Source organism: Pteropus vampyrus, unplaced genomic scaffold (assembly GCF_000151845.1).
Source record: "Pteropus vampyrus isolate Shadow unplaced genomic scaffold, Pvam_2.0 Scaffold74, whole genome shotgun sequence".
In the NCBI taxonomy this organism is placed as follows: domain Eukaryota; kingdom Metazoa; phylum Chordata; class Mammalia; order Chiroptera; family Pteropodidae; genus Pteropus; species Pteropus vampyrus.
This window is the reverse complement of record NW_011888855.1, coordinates 2,002,739-2,016,144: the sequence shown is the minus strand read 5'-3', so window position 1 is coordinate 2,016,144 and position 13,406 is coordinate 2,002,739. Positions and strand designations below refer to the sequence as shown.

Below are 13,406 nucleotides of genomic sequence, written 5' to 3'. Positions count from 1 at the left end.
AAAAAAGGAAACAAACGTCTGGGTGTGTCTTAAGCAGCTCCCTTTGGTTTTCTGCCCCAGAGTGGTAGCTGAGGGTCCTTCCTGTCCTGTTCCAGAAATTGCAGCTGCTGATGTTGTTTGCCACCCTGGAGGAAGGGGGTGGGTGCCCTCCTAGGGTGGGGGTGGTGAAGCCGTAATGTAGACATAATGTAGACACAGAGCCTGGGCCTGGAAATAGCCCCTTGCCCCAGAGACCCCTAACCTTCTATAGAGTCATCTTGGGAGGGGGCAGGGGAAGCCCAACAGGCCACTGCTGGAAGCTTCCTCACAGGCTCTAAAATGGGAGATGAGGCCTAGGACTGGCCCCTCTGAACAGAATGCTCTGGAAGTTGGGGCAGGAACAGGCTGGCACCTGGACAAGGAGTTCTCCAAACTCAGCCCAGCTTGAAAAGTCTCTGATCCAAACCAACTGGAGATTTCCTAATGACTCGTGAATTCTTTGAGATCCCAGAAATATGGTGGTCAAGGCTGCTGAAGATAGATTTCTCCAGCAGCGTTTCTTTCTTTTTCATACTGCATTTAGACTTATATCTCAGTTTGATTTTATTTGACATTAAAGTGCCACTTTTATTTTATTATCTCAAAAATCTTCAACTTTTCATTTCCCTATTACCAACACTCCAGCATCATTCCCCTTCATCAAGAAGTATTTATTCTTATTTTTCCAAAGGAGAGAGTTTCCTTATTTTCTGTGACTCTCTCAAGATCCAATAAAGCCCAGTGTCTGAAAAGCTCAGTGAATGCAAACGCCAACTCAGCTGGGTAATCCCTTATTCCTTCCACCCATTCACTCATCCATCCATCCATCATTCATCCATCCACCATCCACTCACCCATCCATCATCCATCATTCATCCACGCACCGTCCACTCATCCATCCATTCATCTCTCCATCCATCATCATCATCATCCATCCATCCATTTACTCATCTATCCATCCATTCAGCATGTATTTATGGTGCTCCTTCTGGGGCCAAGGACCAGGCTGGAATGAACCTTGGCCTTATCCTCCTGCACTCTTGAAGATATCATATCCCCCCACGGAGCCATCGCAGGGAGTGAGAACATCATGCTGAACACACAGTGCTGTCTCTGAGTATTTACCTCAGCTCTTTATCTGGGGTGATAATATCTTCTCTCTCATCAGGTTATTACAAAGGTGAGGTGATAACAGTGTACGAAAGGCCCTATGTCATCATGAGAGCCCAGGCACTCAAGTGACAACTGCTGTGAGTTCTAAGTTCCCTGGCAGCAAGGACTCTGTCTGGTTCACTTCTGCACTGAGTAGGCGCCCAGGAGCTGCTCTTGGTTGGAGCCTCGTCCACAGCTCTATTCCTCTGAGGTACATGGTGTCAGGAGAAGGCCACACATGGACTCTGAACTCTGGGTGCGATTTATTCTTCTGCTACTCAGAGGCCCCAGTGACAAGAAAATTCTGTAGACTTTCCCCATACCTCCAGAAAAGAAAATGCTTAGGACAATCAGGTAGGTGAGAAAACTGGGAGCGATGACTGAACCGGCCCTAAACAACACATGTTTAGGAAATTACTACTATATGAAGGGATTCAGGTTCTGATTTTACTGGAGAGCCCTCAGACCTGATAAGTAATCAGCCTTCAGTGTCCTTTGCTGTCTTCCCACTCGCCTTTTTCTTTCTTTACTGTCCCCTTTCCTCCCCATCCCTGGCTCTGCGCCAAACAGTGTCTACAAAGTGTCTAAAATTAGTTCTTTAAGGGTCAGTATCTGGGAATTTAAAGTCCCCCAGACCCTGGGGACTATCTGACACATGTGAGCACACACACACACACACACACACATACACAAGCTTGCTGTGCAGAGGCCAAAGGTGTTGACAGCCGCCTTCATCAGGAGCCAGTGGAATCCCAAAGATTAACCTTGAGCACAAAATCTTCCCTGAGGAATTGTGACATCAACTCTCCAATTCTGGGATTCTTTTTTTTTTTAACTTTTTATATTAACAATATAATGAATAAGCATTTATAAATAACCACTGATGTGCTGTTACCAGGACCCCGATTTTTTTTTTTTTTTTTAATGAGTCTGGCTGCCTGCACGCACTGGCCCAGAGAAATACATAAGCAGGCATTTGCTATATAGGAAGAAAAATAGTTTAATAGTGAATTGTTCGACACAGAGAAGGGAGCTTATGCCGTGAAGACTCGACTCCTTGATGCCTGTAGTTTACAGAATCCCCGGGGCAAAAATCACAAGACACCGCGTGTTATAAATTTGGGGTCCTGCTGGGAGTTGATTGGTGGAAGGCGAGGTGAAGGTAATGAATCATTTCTCAGGTCTTGAGGACAGTTCTGAGGTCTCTTCCAGCTTCCCTCTGTCAGGTCTCAGGGGAAAGTAGCCAGGGGGTCCTCCCACCTTAAGGCTCAAACAGAACTGAAACAGAACTTAGGCCGAGATGTTAATCTTTATCCTGCCAGAGGTCCAGACTCTGTGACCATTAGTCAGGTCTGGGCTACTTCTGCTGCCTCAGGAGTCACAGATCATCAGGAGGAAAAGCTGGATTGTGATTTCTAGAGCTAGGATTTAAAACTAAATTGAATCAAAGTCATAGGGACCCTCAGTTTCAGTACCAAGTTGGGAGGATGATGAAAAAAAGCAGTTGGCCAGGGATATGGGCAACGAGAGGGTGTGTTGACTGTAAAGAATTTAAAAGCACTAATGAAAACTAAGTAGAAATCAGTCTGCTTTCATTAATGCCTTGTGCTAGCCATTATCAATGATGTCAGTAATAAATACTTCCCCCTGCCAATCCCAAACGGCCTGTATTCCCAGGGGAACTGTGGCCACAGTTTTTTTTCCTAGCCTCAGTGCCTTTTCCTATGCTGTTCCCTCTGCCTGGAGGATCTTTCTGACAGTTTTTCACCTGCTAACTCCTGCTTTTCCTGAGGACTTGGTCGCAGTACCACCTCCTCCAGGAAGCCCTCTCTGACCTCTCCTGCTCTGTGTTGTCCTAATTGCTGTCCTGTTCCCATTCTGCTGGGAAGGCCCACCTCTGCTCCTGATGAAAGGGCAGGGACCAGCATCTTGTTCACTGTTGCATATCTGGGCCTGGAACACAGTGAGGACTCAGTAAATGTTTGTTGAATAAATACATGAAATTTTGTTTTTCTTCTTCCATTCTCTATTTCCATTTCAATACAAAGCAGGCCCAAAACCCTATCTTCATGCCTGCCATGGAAATAAACATTGGTTAACTGTTCAATAGCAGCTTTAAGGCTAATACTCCAACTTTAGGAAGAGGCCTCTCAATCTAACTAGATCCCAGAAGCCTTAAAACACTCAGAATGCAAACCGTTCCTGGAGGGGGATGCCCCGCCTCTTGCCTTTAATAGTTCATCTGAGGGTCTCAAAAGGCTGCAGCTGCAGAACCTGAAGGTCCTCACATGATTCCAATGTGCATCCAAGGCTGAGCACCGTTGACTTATGTCAGAAACCCGCCCTATGGGGAAGGGCCAGATGCCCTGAAACACCTGCCACCTGCTGAGGGCATTTAAGGCCAACCTGGGGGGTGGGGAGGGGGCTGAAGGCTGTGGTTCCCTGCCAGGTGAGTAACAGCGGTGGCGGCCCTTTCCTGTGCAGGAAGGTGCTGGGGGCTTCCCATGTGGCTGTGTCCGCTGGAGCCCTCTCTCTGGGTATTGACCAGACACCTTGTTCTTTTGGGGTAATGACCATGAAGCTATTTAGGGGCCCTGGTGAGGTGCTGTGGTCTTGTCCTCCCCAAAGCCAGCAGCCTTCAGGGAGGAAGAGCTCCCAAACAGCCTCAGCTGGGTCTCCTTGTTGAATTCAGCCTCGGTTTACGGAACTGTGCTCAGGGGCCCTTGGCTCGTTTGCAGGAGGGGTAAGGAGGATGCGGCAGATGTCGGGTGTCCATTTACTCTGCAGAGCCCAGATGGAAGTTTACAGGGTACATGGAGCCACGTGTGACCGCACAGCAGCCTATGGACTGCGTGCCCTGTGCCTTTGCTTGTGTTCCCTTTGAAATAGCCCTCAGGATATACTCACCTGTGGGAATCGTCCACCCAACTCTGCCCCCTCCCACCAAGCCTTCCCAAGCCTTGGAGGTGGGATCACCAGGAAGAGAACTGGGTATCCTGTCCCTTTCTTTGCTGTGACACTTGCCTCCCCTCTAGGCCAGCGTGAACCATGGAGGAAGGCCTAGCTATGTGCCTCCTTGTAACCAACATGGTATCTGGACATGTCTTGCTCATGTTGGTAAAGCCCTGTGGGGAGCCAAAAATGCCCAGGTGGGGCCCATAACCACCCCCTCACCCCCACCCCATCCCCACCCCAGGGTCCCAGCCTGCCCTGGAGGTGCCTGCTTGCTGACCTATGTACCTTGGAGCAGAGGTCAGCTCCATGCTTTCTGGGGACTAAGCCTCACTCACTCCAACCCCATGTGTAGTTTTAGCTTAAAACAAATCCCGCTTTGTTTGAAGAAGTGTCAGTGATGTAGGTCTGAATATACTGACATCAAAAGATGTTCGCAGTGCAGGCAAAATGGAGAAATGTGTCCTAAAACTATGTATCAAGATTCCTTCTGTATTTAGCCCCTCAGCACGTGCACAGCCACTGGGGCCTGCAGAGGGTGGTGTGAGTATTTAAAGGTTAACCTGGAGGAGGAGTGGGGTTATTGGGAGTTAATGCTCAACACATTTCTGAAGGGTGTTAATTTAAAATCAGAAAAATACTGCTTTAGAGAAGCCAACTCTTGGATGATGAGATCTATATCTTAATTTAACACAGTTCTCAGTTCATGAAAGATGCTCACAGTCAAAGCTTGGCTAAATCTAGAAAAGCATAGAAAAAAACAAAACGGCCTGTAATGCCCCAATCAGAGAAAGTGACTCAGGGTCATTAATAAGACTTGGTCAGAATCCTTTACCCAGGGCTCTGCCACCTGACACCCAGGGTAGTGGTCTCAGTGTGTGGGGAGCACCAGAGCTGGCCTGAGGCTGGGGATGTGTGTGTAGAGAAAGCCCCTAAGTTAGTGACGTTTGCCTGAATAACCAGTTTGGCTTTCTCTGGAGCTCAAAATCAGAGAAGCTACTGGTGAGGATGACAGGGTACCCAACTCTCCTGGATGCTGCAAATAGCAATGTGAGTGGAGGGAAGCACACTTTGAGCTGTGACTTGTGAAAGCCAGAAGGATCTGCTTTGCAGCTGGCTTTGCAGAATGTCCCCCACATAAAGTGGTCTGGCCAAATCCGTGACTTTCAAACTGCTTCCTCAAGATGCCTCAGGGAGAGGGGAGGACCCTATCTGATCTGAGATTGGGCTTTCTCTGCTTATGGCATGTCATACCAGCTTTCCCCTTGATGTTTGATTCTAAGGGAGATGGCAGCCATCTGAACCCCTGGATCCATGTCCAAGGTTCCTCATGGCCATATCTTCTGGGATGTTGCAGAAGGGTGAATAGTTCCCACAGTCCTAGAACTAGGCAGTGCCTTGGGTCTCCCCAGAAGCAAAAGCATTTCCTCTCTTTGTACCAAACTGGTCTCTTATGCACATTCAGACAGTCTCACTCCAGTGGATGAGATAGCAGTGAGGTGGCAACATACAGCAGAGCACTTCAGAGATGGCCTCCCTTGTCTCCGTTGCCTAAAACACAGGCTTTCCTATGTTCCAGCATCTTACCCCAGGTGTTAAGTGCCATGGTGGTGACTTGGTGTTTTCCTAATCAGACCTTGTTAGATTGTTGACTACAAAGCTTAGTGATCCAAAGTATGGATGCAGGAATGAGATCTAAGCTGAAGTCCTAGCTTAGATCTGTAACAGCTGATGTGTAACGGCTGTGGGAACTCAGGTTCTGTAGGAAACAGCATCTGGGCTGGTTTCCCCACCTGCAGAACATAAACTCTCAACCTTACTATTAATGTTGCTTCATTTAATCCTGAGTATCCTACATTCCTGGCATGTAGTCAATGTATTTTGGCCATTGGGCCCTGAAATAAGCCCATAATACTAGTCTCGAGATCTATAAAATGCCACATGTCCTACATCAGAGATATAGGATTTAGCTTCTCATTAAACCCAAACCTCAATTCCAACTGATAGTCCTCTTGAAACGTTATTATAGCAACTGGAAAACTCTTTTGAGGTGCTCTTTTAAAGGGTGTTGTAATTAATAGCAATGATTTATCTTTTGAACATAAAAAGCAGTGAGGTTCCATAGTGTAATGGTTAGCACTCTGGACTCTGAACATAAAATGCAACTCTTTTCTTCCTAATGGGGCAGAATATAAGATTACTTAAAAGTAGATGAAAGGATAGGACATGGTTATGCTCTAATCCGAGGTTCCAGGGCTGAGATTGTCCTGCAATATAGGGTCTCTCCTCTTTCTGATGTGCTGGCTTCTGATGTGGGAGGTAAAGCTGCCTCCAGCTTGAAATTTTCATTGACTAAATCTAAAGCCAAAGCCAACTTCTATGAGATGCTGTCTCTGCTAAATACACAGAAACTGAAGGACTATGGGTGTCACTGAGGCCCCTCTACATAAGAGGTGGGGTGGGGATGAGGAGGTGACCAACACGACTTTGTTAACAGAATGATTGGGAGCTTCCTCTATGTTCCTTTGAACCACTGTGTCACTATCCACCTCTCGAGGTTGGGCTCTGACAGGGGTCATGGCAGGTAGACAACTCCAGAAAGCAATTTGCATTTCCCATTTGCAGATTTGTGGACCAGTTATGGGCTATTTTTGGCCAAGCTCCTAAGGAAGCCAATGCTTTAAAACAGGCCAAGTCACCACAATGAAGCCTCAGCTGATGTGTTCTCCTATCTTGCTGTGGCTGGTTGGTGGTGCTTTGGTTTGGGGACTTGCCCCTGGCCTGGTAGCCGCTGTTTCCAGCAATGCCTTTGAAACTATATACTGTTGTCCTGTCTCAGATTCCATTCTTTCTCATAGTCTCTTGCTGGTCTTTGTTCTTTTGGGCCCTAATATAAAGTCATCAAGACTCAATTCTTGTTCTGTTCTCACATAGAGTTCATCTCTTCTTGAGACATCAGACTTAACTCTCTATTCACAAAATTCTCCAAGTTGTCGACACTGTCTTTTCCAAATTGATAGGTCTAGATTAGTCTTTTCTATCCAAATTCTCTGCTGTTATGTACTCAAGAATAGAGTCAATAGACTGGTTTTCTTTATCCAGCTTTCTCCTTTCTAGCATGGAGTCTGACCCATTCCATATACTTGAAAACAGACAGATATTCATTATGCATATGTAAGAAATGTCATTCCCTCCCACCTTGTAGAAAGTTCAAACTTGGCCCAATTTGAATAACCTCCTCTAACTGAGGGCCAACGCCCTTTGTGATCTTATCACCCACCACCCTCATCCAACAAATATTCGAGTACATACTCTATGCCATGCTTTGTGAAGGGGCGAAGGAGTCGTACCTAAGACACACATGGTCCCGTTGTCATTGGGAGTAGGGGAAGGAAGATGCACAAGAAAATGTTGGGTGGTGGTAAAAGCTATGGAGAAAATAAAACAAACCGAGTGAGAAGATACTTAGATTCTTAGGTGAGAAAGAGTTGTTGGGGACGGGGTGGGCTGGGACCAGCATGCTCAGGGCATCACAGGGAGTTTCAATTTTCTTCTAAGATCAGTGGGCCTCCAGTAGAGAGTCTTTAAGTGAGAAAAATGACACGATCAGATTCTTTTCTTTGAAAGATCACATGGCTTCTGTGGAGAGAACATATTAGAATAAGGCAATGGTGAAGAAGCGGGGATAGTTGGGAGGCAATTGCAGTAATGCAGGTGAAAGATAATGGTGGTCTGGTCCCGGGTTGAGGCAGTCTACCAAAAAATTAAAAGAAGTGGATCACGCTTGAGCCTGTCCTGACCCAGTGTCCCAGTGGATTTGGTGTGGGAGGAGAGAGCCATCTTTCTCTCGTAGCCTGGTTAGACTCCTCACTGTCCTGCACGTATGCTCTGTATAGAACTCCTTGGACACAGCCACATGGAAGGTTCGGTACTTTACTTCCAGCCTACCTGAGCCATCAAAGGCCTAGTTCGGACTACACTGCCTTTAAGAGGTTTCTTGTACTCCTGCAGCCCAGGGCTGCTCCCCTCCAAGTTCCCACAGTGCTCATCACCTACTGACCTGGCATGTTGATGCCTGTGGAAGCGGACTTCCTGAGTCTGCTCTCCATTCCCCTGTGAGTCCTCTAAGGGCTTAGAGCTCAACAGCTTTAACATAATAACCCACACAATGGACACTGAATATCTCTTTGTAACTGTCCTGCCGACAGGTGGTTTACTTATTCCAGTCAACATGCCGACTTTAGAAGCTCCAGAAGAGAGACTGAGAAAATTTAAGTACAGAGGCAAAGATGCGTCTGTGAGTATGAAGCAACTGCCTCACTTTATCAAGGACTAGCACAGTCAAAAGCATGTGACTGAAATGCATCAAAAATGGAGTGGAGGGTGGAGAGAAGAGGGTGACAAAGCAAATACAGCAAAATGTTCATTGTGGATAGGCACATGGGTGTTCGCCAAATCCTTTCAAATTTTCTTTCTGTGTGTTTGAGATTTTCGTAATAAAATATTGAGGGTGAGGAGGACGAAAGTTCAAGGACGTGGGAGTCAGGCAACTGTTGGCTTAAATCAAGGTCTCCATGTGATCTTGAAACTATTAATGCAGAGCTTTAGTTTTTGCATCTATGAAACAGGGCTGATAACTTCCTCTTAGGGAATGCATAGCAACGTCAAATGCCTGGCATCAAATGCTTAGCTGCAGCTACTCATGTCAAGAAGGCTTACCAAGGAGCTAAAATGTTTGCAATACAGTATGGCCAGCAAGCGTGTCTTCCAGAAATAGAACTCGGAATTGAAACGTCCAGACTGTTCTTCTAGCCGCTGGGCCAAGCACAAGGGCCTGGGGCAGGGAGCCTGTGCTGTGTGTGGATTCTAACTCTCGTTAAGTTCCTCTGGTCTCAGTTTTCTGGCTCTAGCTCTGTGTCTCACATCTGTGTATATTGATTGTTGTATCATACAAGGTTGAATATGTCTTGGGAATCTGAAGGACAGGTGAGGATGAGAAAGCACAGGGTCACAGCTGGCCGGTTAGGATACCACTCAGAGCCAAATCACTGTTACACCCTTTCAGACAAGCATCACTGTCTGGCTCCCAAGACCACTACAGATGAAAGGAAACCAATTAGAACAAAAGAATTGAACCCTCTGTGGAGAGCAGAGGGAAGGGCCAGGAGATGAGAAGGGAGAATACACAGGGACCACTTAGTGATGGGGCAACAGTACAATTGGCTCAGTGGGCCCCAAAGGTGTCCCTGCCTTGTCAGATAACACTACAGTGACCCTATTTTCAAGCAAGAAGTACATGGCTTGTGTAAGGAGCCAAAATAGCTAATATATATAAACTTCCTTAAATTAACACTTAAAAGCCTTCAACCTAAAACTCGTCTATCCACATAGGTTAGATCATTTCCCCAGGATTCTCAATACTATAAGGTCTGAGTTTCGCTTGGTATAAAGAGGGTTGTTTATATTTTTAATTTTAATTTCCCTCACTCTGGTCTCCAAGTAAAACTCTTGGGACCGGATCAAGGTTTGAATGAGCTAGAGAGCAATTCCCTAACAGTGGTCATGGTCAGGGGCATCCGGGCCTGGGCGTTCCATTCACAGCCCCAGCTGTCGGTGCACAAGCGGAAGGCCCAGGCCTGCTCTCCAGGAGCTAGTCTGCACCAGTGAAGATGCACTTAGACTCAGGGCATGGATGCTTTGCTCAGATGTCTCTACAGTTGAGAATCCTGGCCCGCCATGGGTTTATGTGATCTTTACTTTGGGAAGAGTGACTATTTTCCTATCTATGGTGTAGTAGGAGAAAGCAGAGGAGGTAAATCAAGCTGAGACTAGCTGTGTGAACATAACTCTTCCAGCCTGTTGCATCCGTGAAATGACATCAGATGCTTTATACGGTGTTCTAAAGAATAAACATGACAACAGCCTGGCTTCCTAGTCCTGAGTGTACCAGTTCTATCCCTCACTAGGCAAGGCGGCAACAGCGGATAGTGGTCAGCCTGCAGCTCCGGAAGGCCAAGAAGGATGAGCAGGCCTTAAAGAGAAGAAATATCACCAGCCTCTCTCCTGACCCTGCTTCTGAACAACCAACCAAAGAGGTATGCTGGAACATGGCGTTTAGAGCACTTGTGTGTAAAATAATATCCTTAGGAAGTTTCTCTGGCTTGAAAATGTTTGGTTCTGAACTTACAAGCTCTGATTGAGGGTCTTGAAGGAAAGGGGTGGAGAGATAATGATTAATGTCAAACTGGTTTTGCCAGAAAGCTAAGGGTCCTTATCTTTGTGGCTGTGAGTCTAGGATCTGTATTCTAACGGGGAAAATTTATTTGCCACCACTTAGCCAGAAACAGGAAATGAGAAACATGAAGTTTCTCTTAAGAGGCGTCTTCTTAACATGTGAGGACTTGCAGGGGACTTGCATACTGCTCCCTGCTGTCAGCCTTCTCCATCCACCCTAACCTCACTCAGTACAAATCCTGGGTTGACTTCCTGGCCAACACTGTTTTTGCAAGTCCTTTCTAGAATGCCCTGACCAGGAGGTTCCCCTTCTTAGAACTCCAGTAGCATTGTATCATCATGCCTTTTATGATCCGCCACTGTCTGTGTCCCTCTTTCACTATCCACATGCATCACTGCGCTGCGCCAGGCTTAGAGAGCAGAGATTGGTTCAATCCAGGCAAGTGGACCTGACATTTGTTCTTGGCCATCGAATAGAGTAGCTGTAACCATTCTGAGTTGCTGTAGGACTCTGCACCATATCTCTCCTTAGCTTCACTTGTCTAGGATAGTCCCTAAGAGTCCACCCAAGGAAGATGAAACTACAAAATGAAGGAGTTGTTTTCTTTTTTATCCTCTATTAGCATGCCTTTAAAAAAAACTAAAATATAATTCATATACCATAGAATTCACCCCCTTTGAAGTATGTATATTCTTCAAAGGCTGTGCAACCATCACCACTAGCTAATTTCACAACATATTCATCACCTCAAATTGAAACCCCATACCCATTAAGCAGTCACCCCTCAATCCTTCTTCCCCCTGGTGACCACGAATCTACTTTCTGTCCCTACAGATTTACCTATTTTGGATATTTCTTATAAATGGAATCACGTAATATATATGCCCTTTTGTGTCTGGCTTCTTTCACTGAGTATCATGTTTTCAAGGTTCAACCATATTGTAGTATCTATTAGTGCTTCATTCATTTTGTGGCTGAGTAGTGAATGTTTCATTGTATGGGCATGACACATTTTATTTATCCATTCATTAGCTGATAGACATTTGAGTTGTTTCTACTTTTTGGTTATTATGAATAATGCTGCTATATACATTTGTGTACAAGTTTTTATGTGAACATGTTTTCAATTCTTTGGGGTACATACCTAGGAATAGAATAGGGTCACATGGTAACTCTATATTGAACTCTTTAAGGAACTGCCTGTGGTAAGCTGAATAATGGCTGCCCAAATGTCTCCATCTCCTAATCCCCAGAACCCTATGGTTGTCACCTTATATGACAAAAAGGACTTTGTAGACACAATGAAGGATCTCGAGATTGGGGAGATTATCCTGGATTATATGATGGGTCCAATGTAATCACATTGATCCTTATAATAAGAAGGATGAAGGACAAGTCAGAGCAGAAGGTGATATGATGATGAAAGCAGAGATTAGTATGTTGTGCTTTAAAGATGAAGGGAGGGGTCCCATGCCACGGGACACAGGTGGGCACCCTGGAAGCTGAAAAAGGCAAGGAAACAAGATTCTCCCCTCGGCCTCCAGGAGGAACCAGCCCTGCCAACACTTTGACTTTAATCCAATTAAACTGATTATGAACTTCTGATCTCCAGAACTATGAGAGAATAAGTTTATGTTCTTTTAAACCACTAAATTTGTACCAATTTTTATAGTAGCAATAGGAAACAAATATGCTGCTAACTGTTTTCCCAAGTAGCTGCACCATTGTACATTCTAACATTCTTACCAACACTTGTTATTGTTCATTTTGGGATTATAGCTATCTAGGGGGTGCAAAGGGCTATATTATGATTTTGACCTTTTTCTAATGACTAATGATGAGCATTTTTGCACATGCTTATTGGCTATGTGTATATCTTCTTAGGAGAAATGTCTATTCAAATGTTTTGCTCATTTTTTAAATCAAGTAATTTGTCTTTTTATTGTTGAGTTGTAAGAGTTCTTTATATATCCTTGATACCAGATATGACTTGCAAATATTTTCTCCTATTCTGTGGTTGTCTTTTCACTTTTTTTGATAGGTTCCTTGAAGCATAAAAGTTTTAAACTTCGAAGCTGTCCAATTTATCTCTTTTTTTTCTTTGGCTGTTTGTCCTTTAGGTATCATATCTAAGAATCCACCAAGGTCATGAAGATTTACTCTGTCTTTTCTTCTAAGAGTTTTATGGTTTTAGCTCTTATATTTAGGTTATTGGTCCATTTTGAATTAATTTTTTGTGAATTTTGAATTAATTTGAAATTTGAATTAATTTAATTTCATTGTTTTGCACGTGAGTATCCAGTTGTCCCCACACCACTTGTTGAAAAGACTATCCTCTCTCCATTGAACAGTCTTAATGCCCTTGGCAAAGATCAATTAACATAAATGTGATGGTGTATTTGCGGACTCTGAATTCTCTTTCATTGATCTACATGTTTATCCTTATGTCAGCACAACACAGACTTGATTTCTGTAGCTTTGTAGTTGGCTTTTGAAATTGGAAAGTGTGAGTCTTTCGACTTTGTTCTTTTTCAAGATTATTTGGCTGTTCGGGATTCCATACATTTCCATGTGAATTTTAGAACCAGCTTGTCAATTTCTTCAGTAAATGTAGCTCAGATTTTAATGGATATTGTTTTGAATCTATAGATCAATTTGTGGAGTATTGCCATCTTAATGATGTTAAGTCTTCCAATTCATGAACATGGGATAATTTTCAATTTATTTAGATCCTCTCTAAATTTATTTATGAGATTTTCAGCATATTTTACACTTTTGTTAAATTTATTACTAAATATTTCATTTTTAAATGCTATTGTAAATAAAATTGTTCTTAATTTTAATTTTGCATTGTTCATTGCTAACGTATAAAAAAATAAAATTGATTTTTGTACGTTAACCTTGCAACTTACCTAAACCTTGTTTATTCATTCTAAATGTGTGTGTGTGTGTGTGTGTAGATTCCTCAGGATTTTCTACATCTAAGATCATGTCTCTGCAAATAGAGATGGTTTTACTTCTTTCCAATCCAAATGCCATTTATTTGTTT

General features: G+C 44.2%; 1 protein-coding gene and 1 pseudogene across 1 annotated transcript in view; one reads left to right on the top strand and one right to left on the bottom strand.

The window, feature by feature from the left end:
- LOC105293638 overlaps nt 1-8,355 on the bottom strand; it is a 41,529-nt pseudogene extending 33,174 nt beyond the window's left edge.
- Nucleotides 8,354-13,406, top strand: part of KPNA7 (karyopherin subunit alpha 7) — a 22,842-nt gene continuing 17,789 nt past the window's right edge. The window contains exons 1-2 of the mRNA XM_011362449.2: nt 8,354-8,419; nt 10,089-10,217. Coding sequence (XP_011360751.1) covers nt 8,354-8,419; nt 10,089-10,217 — 195 coding nt within the window. The remainder of the gene's footprint in view (nt 8,420-10,088; nt 10,218-13,406) is intronic.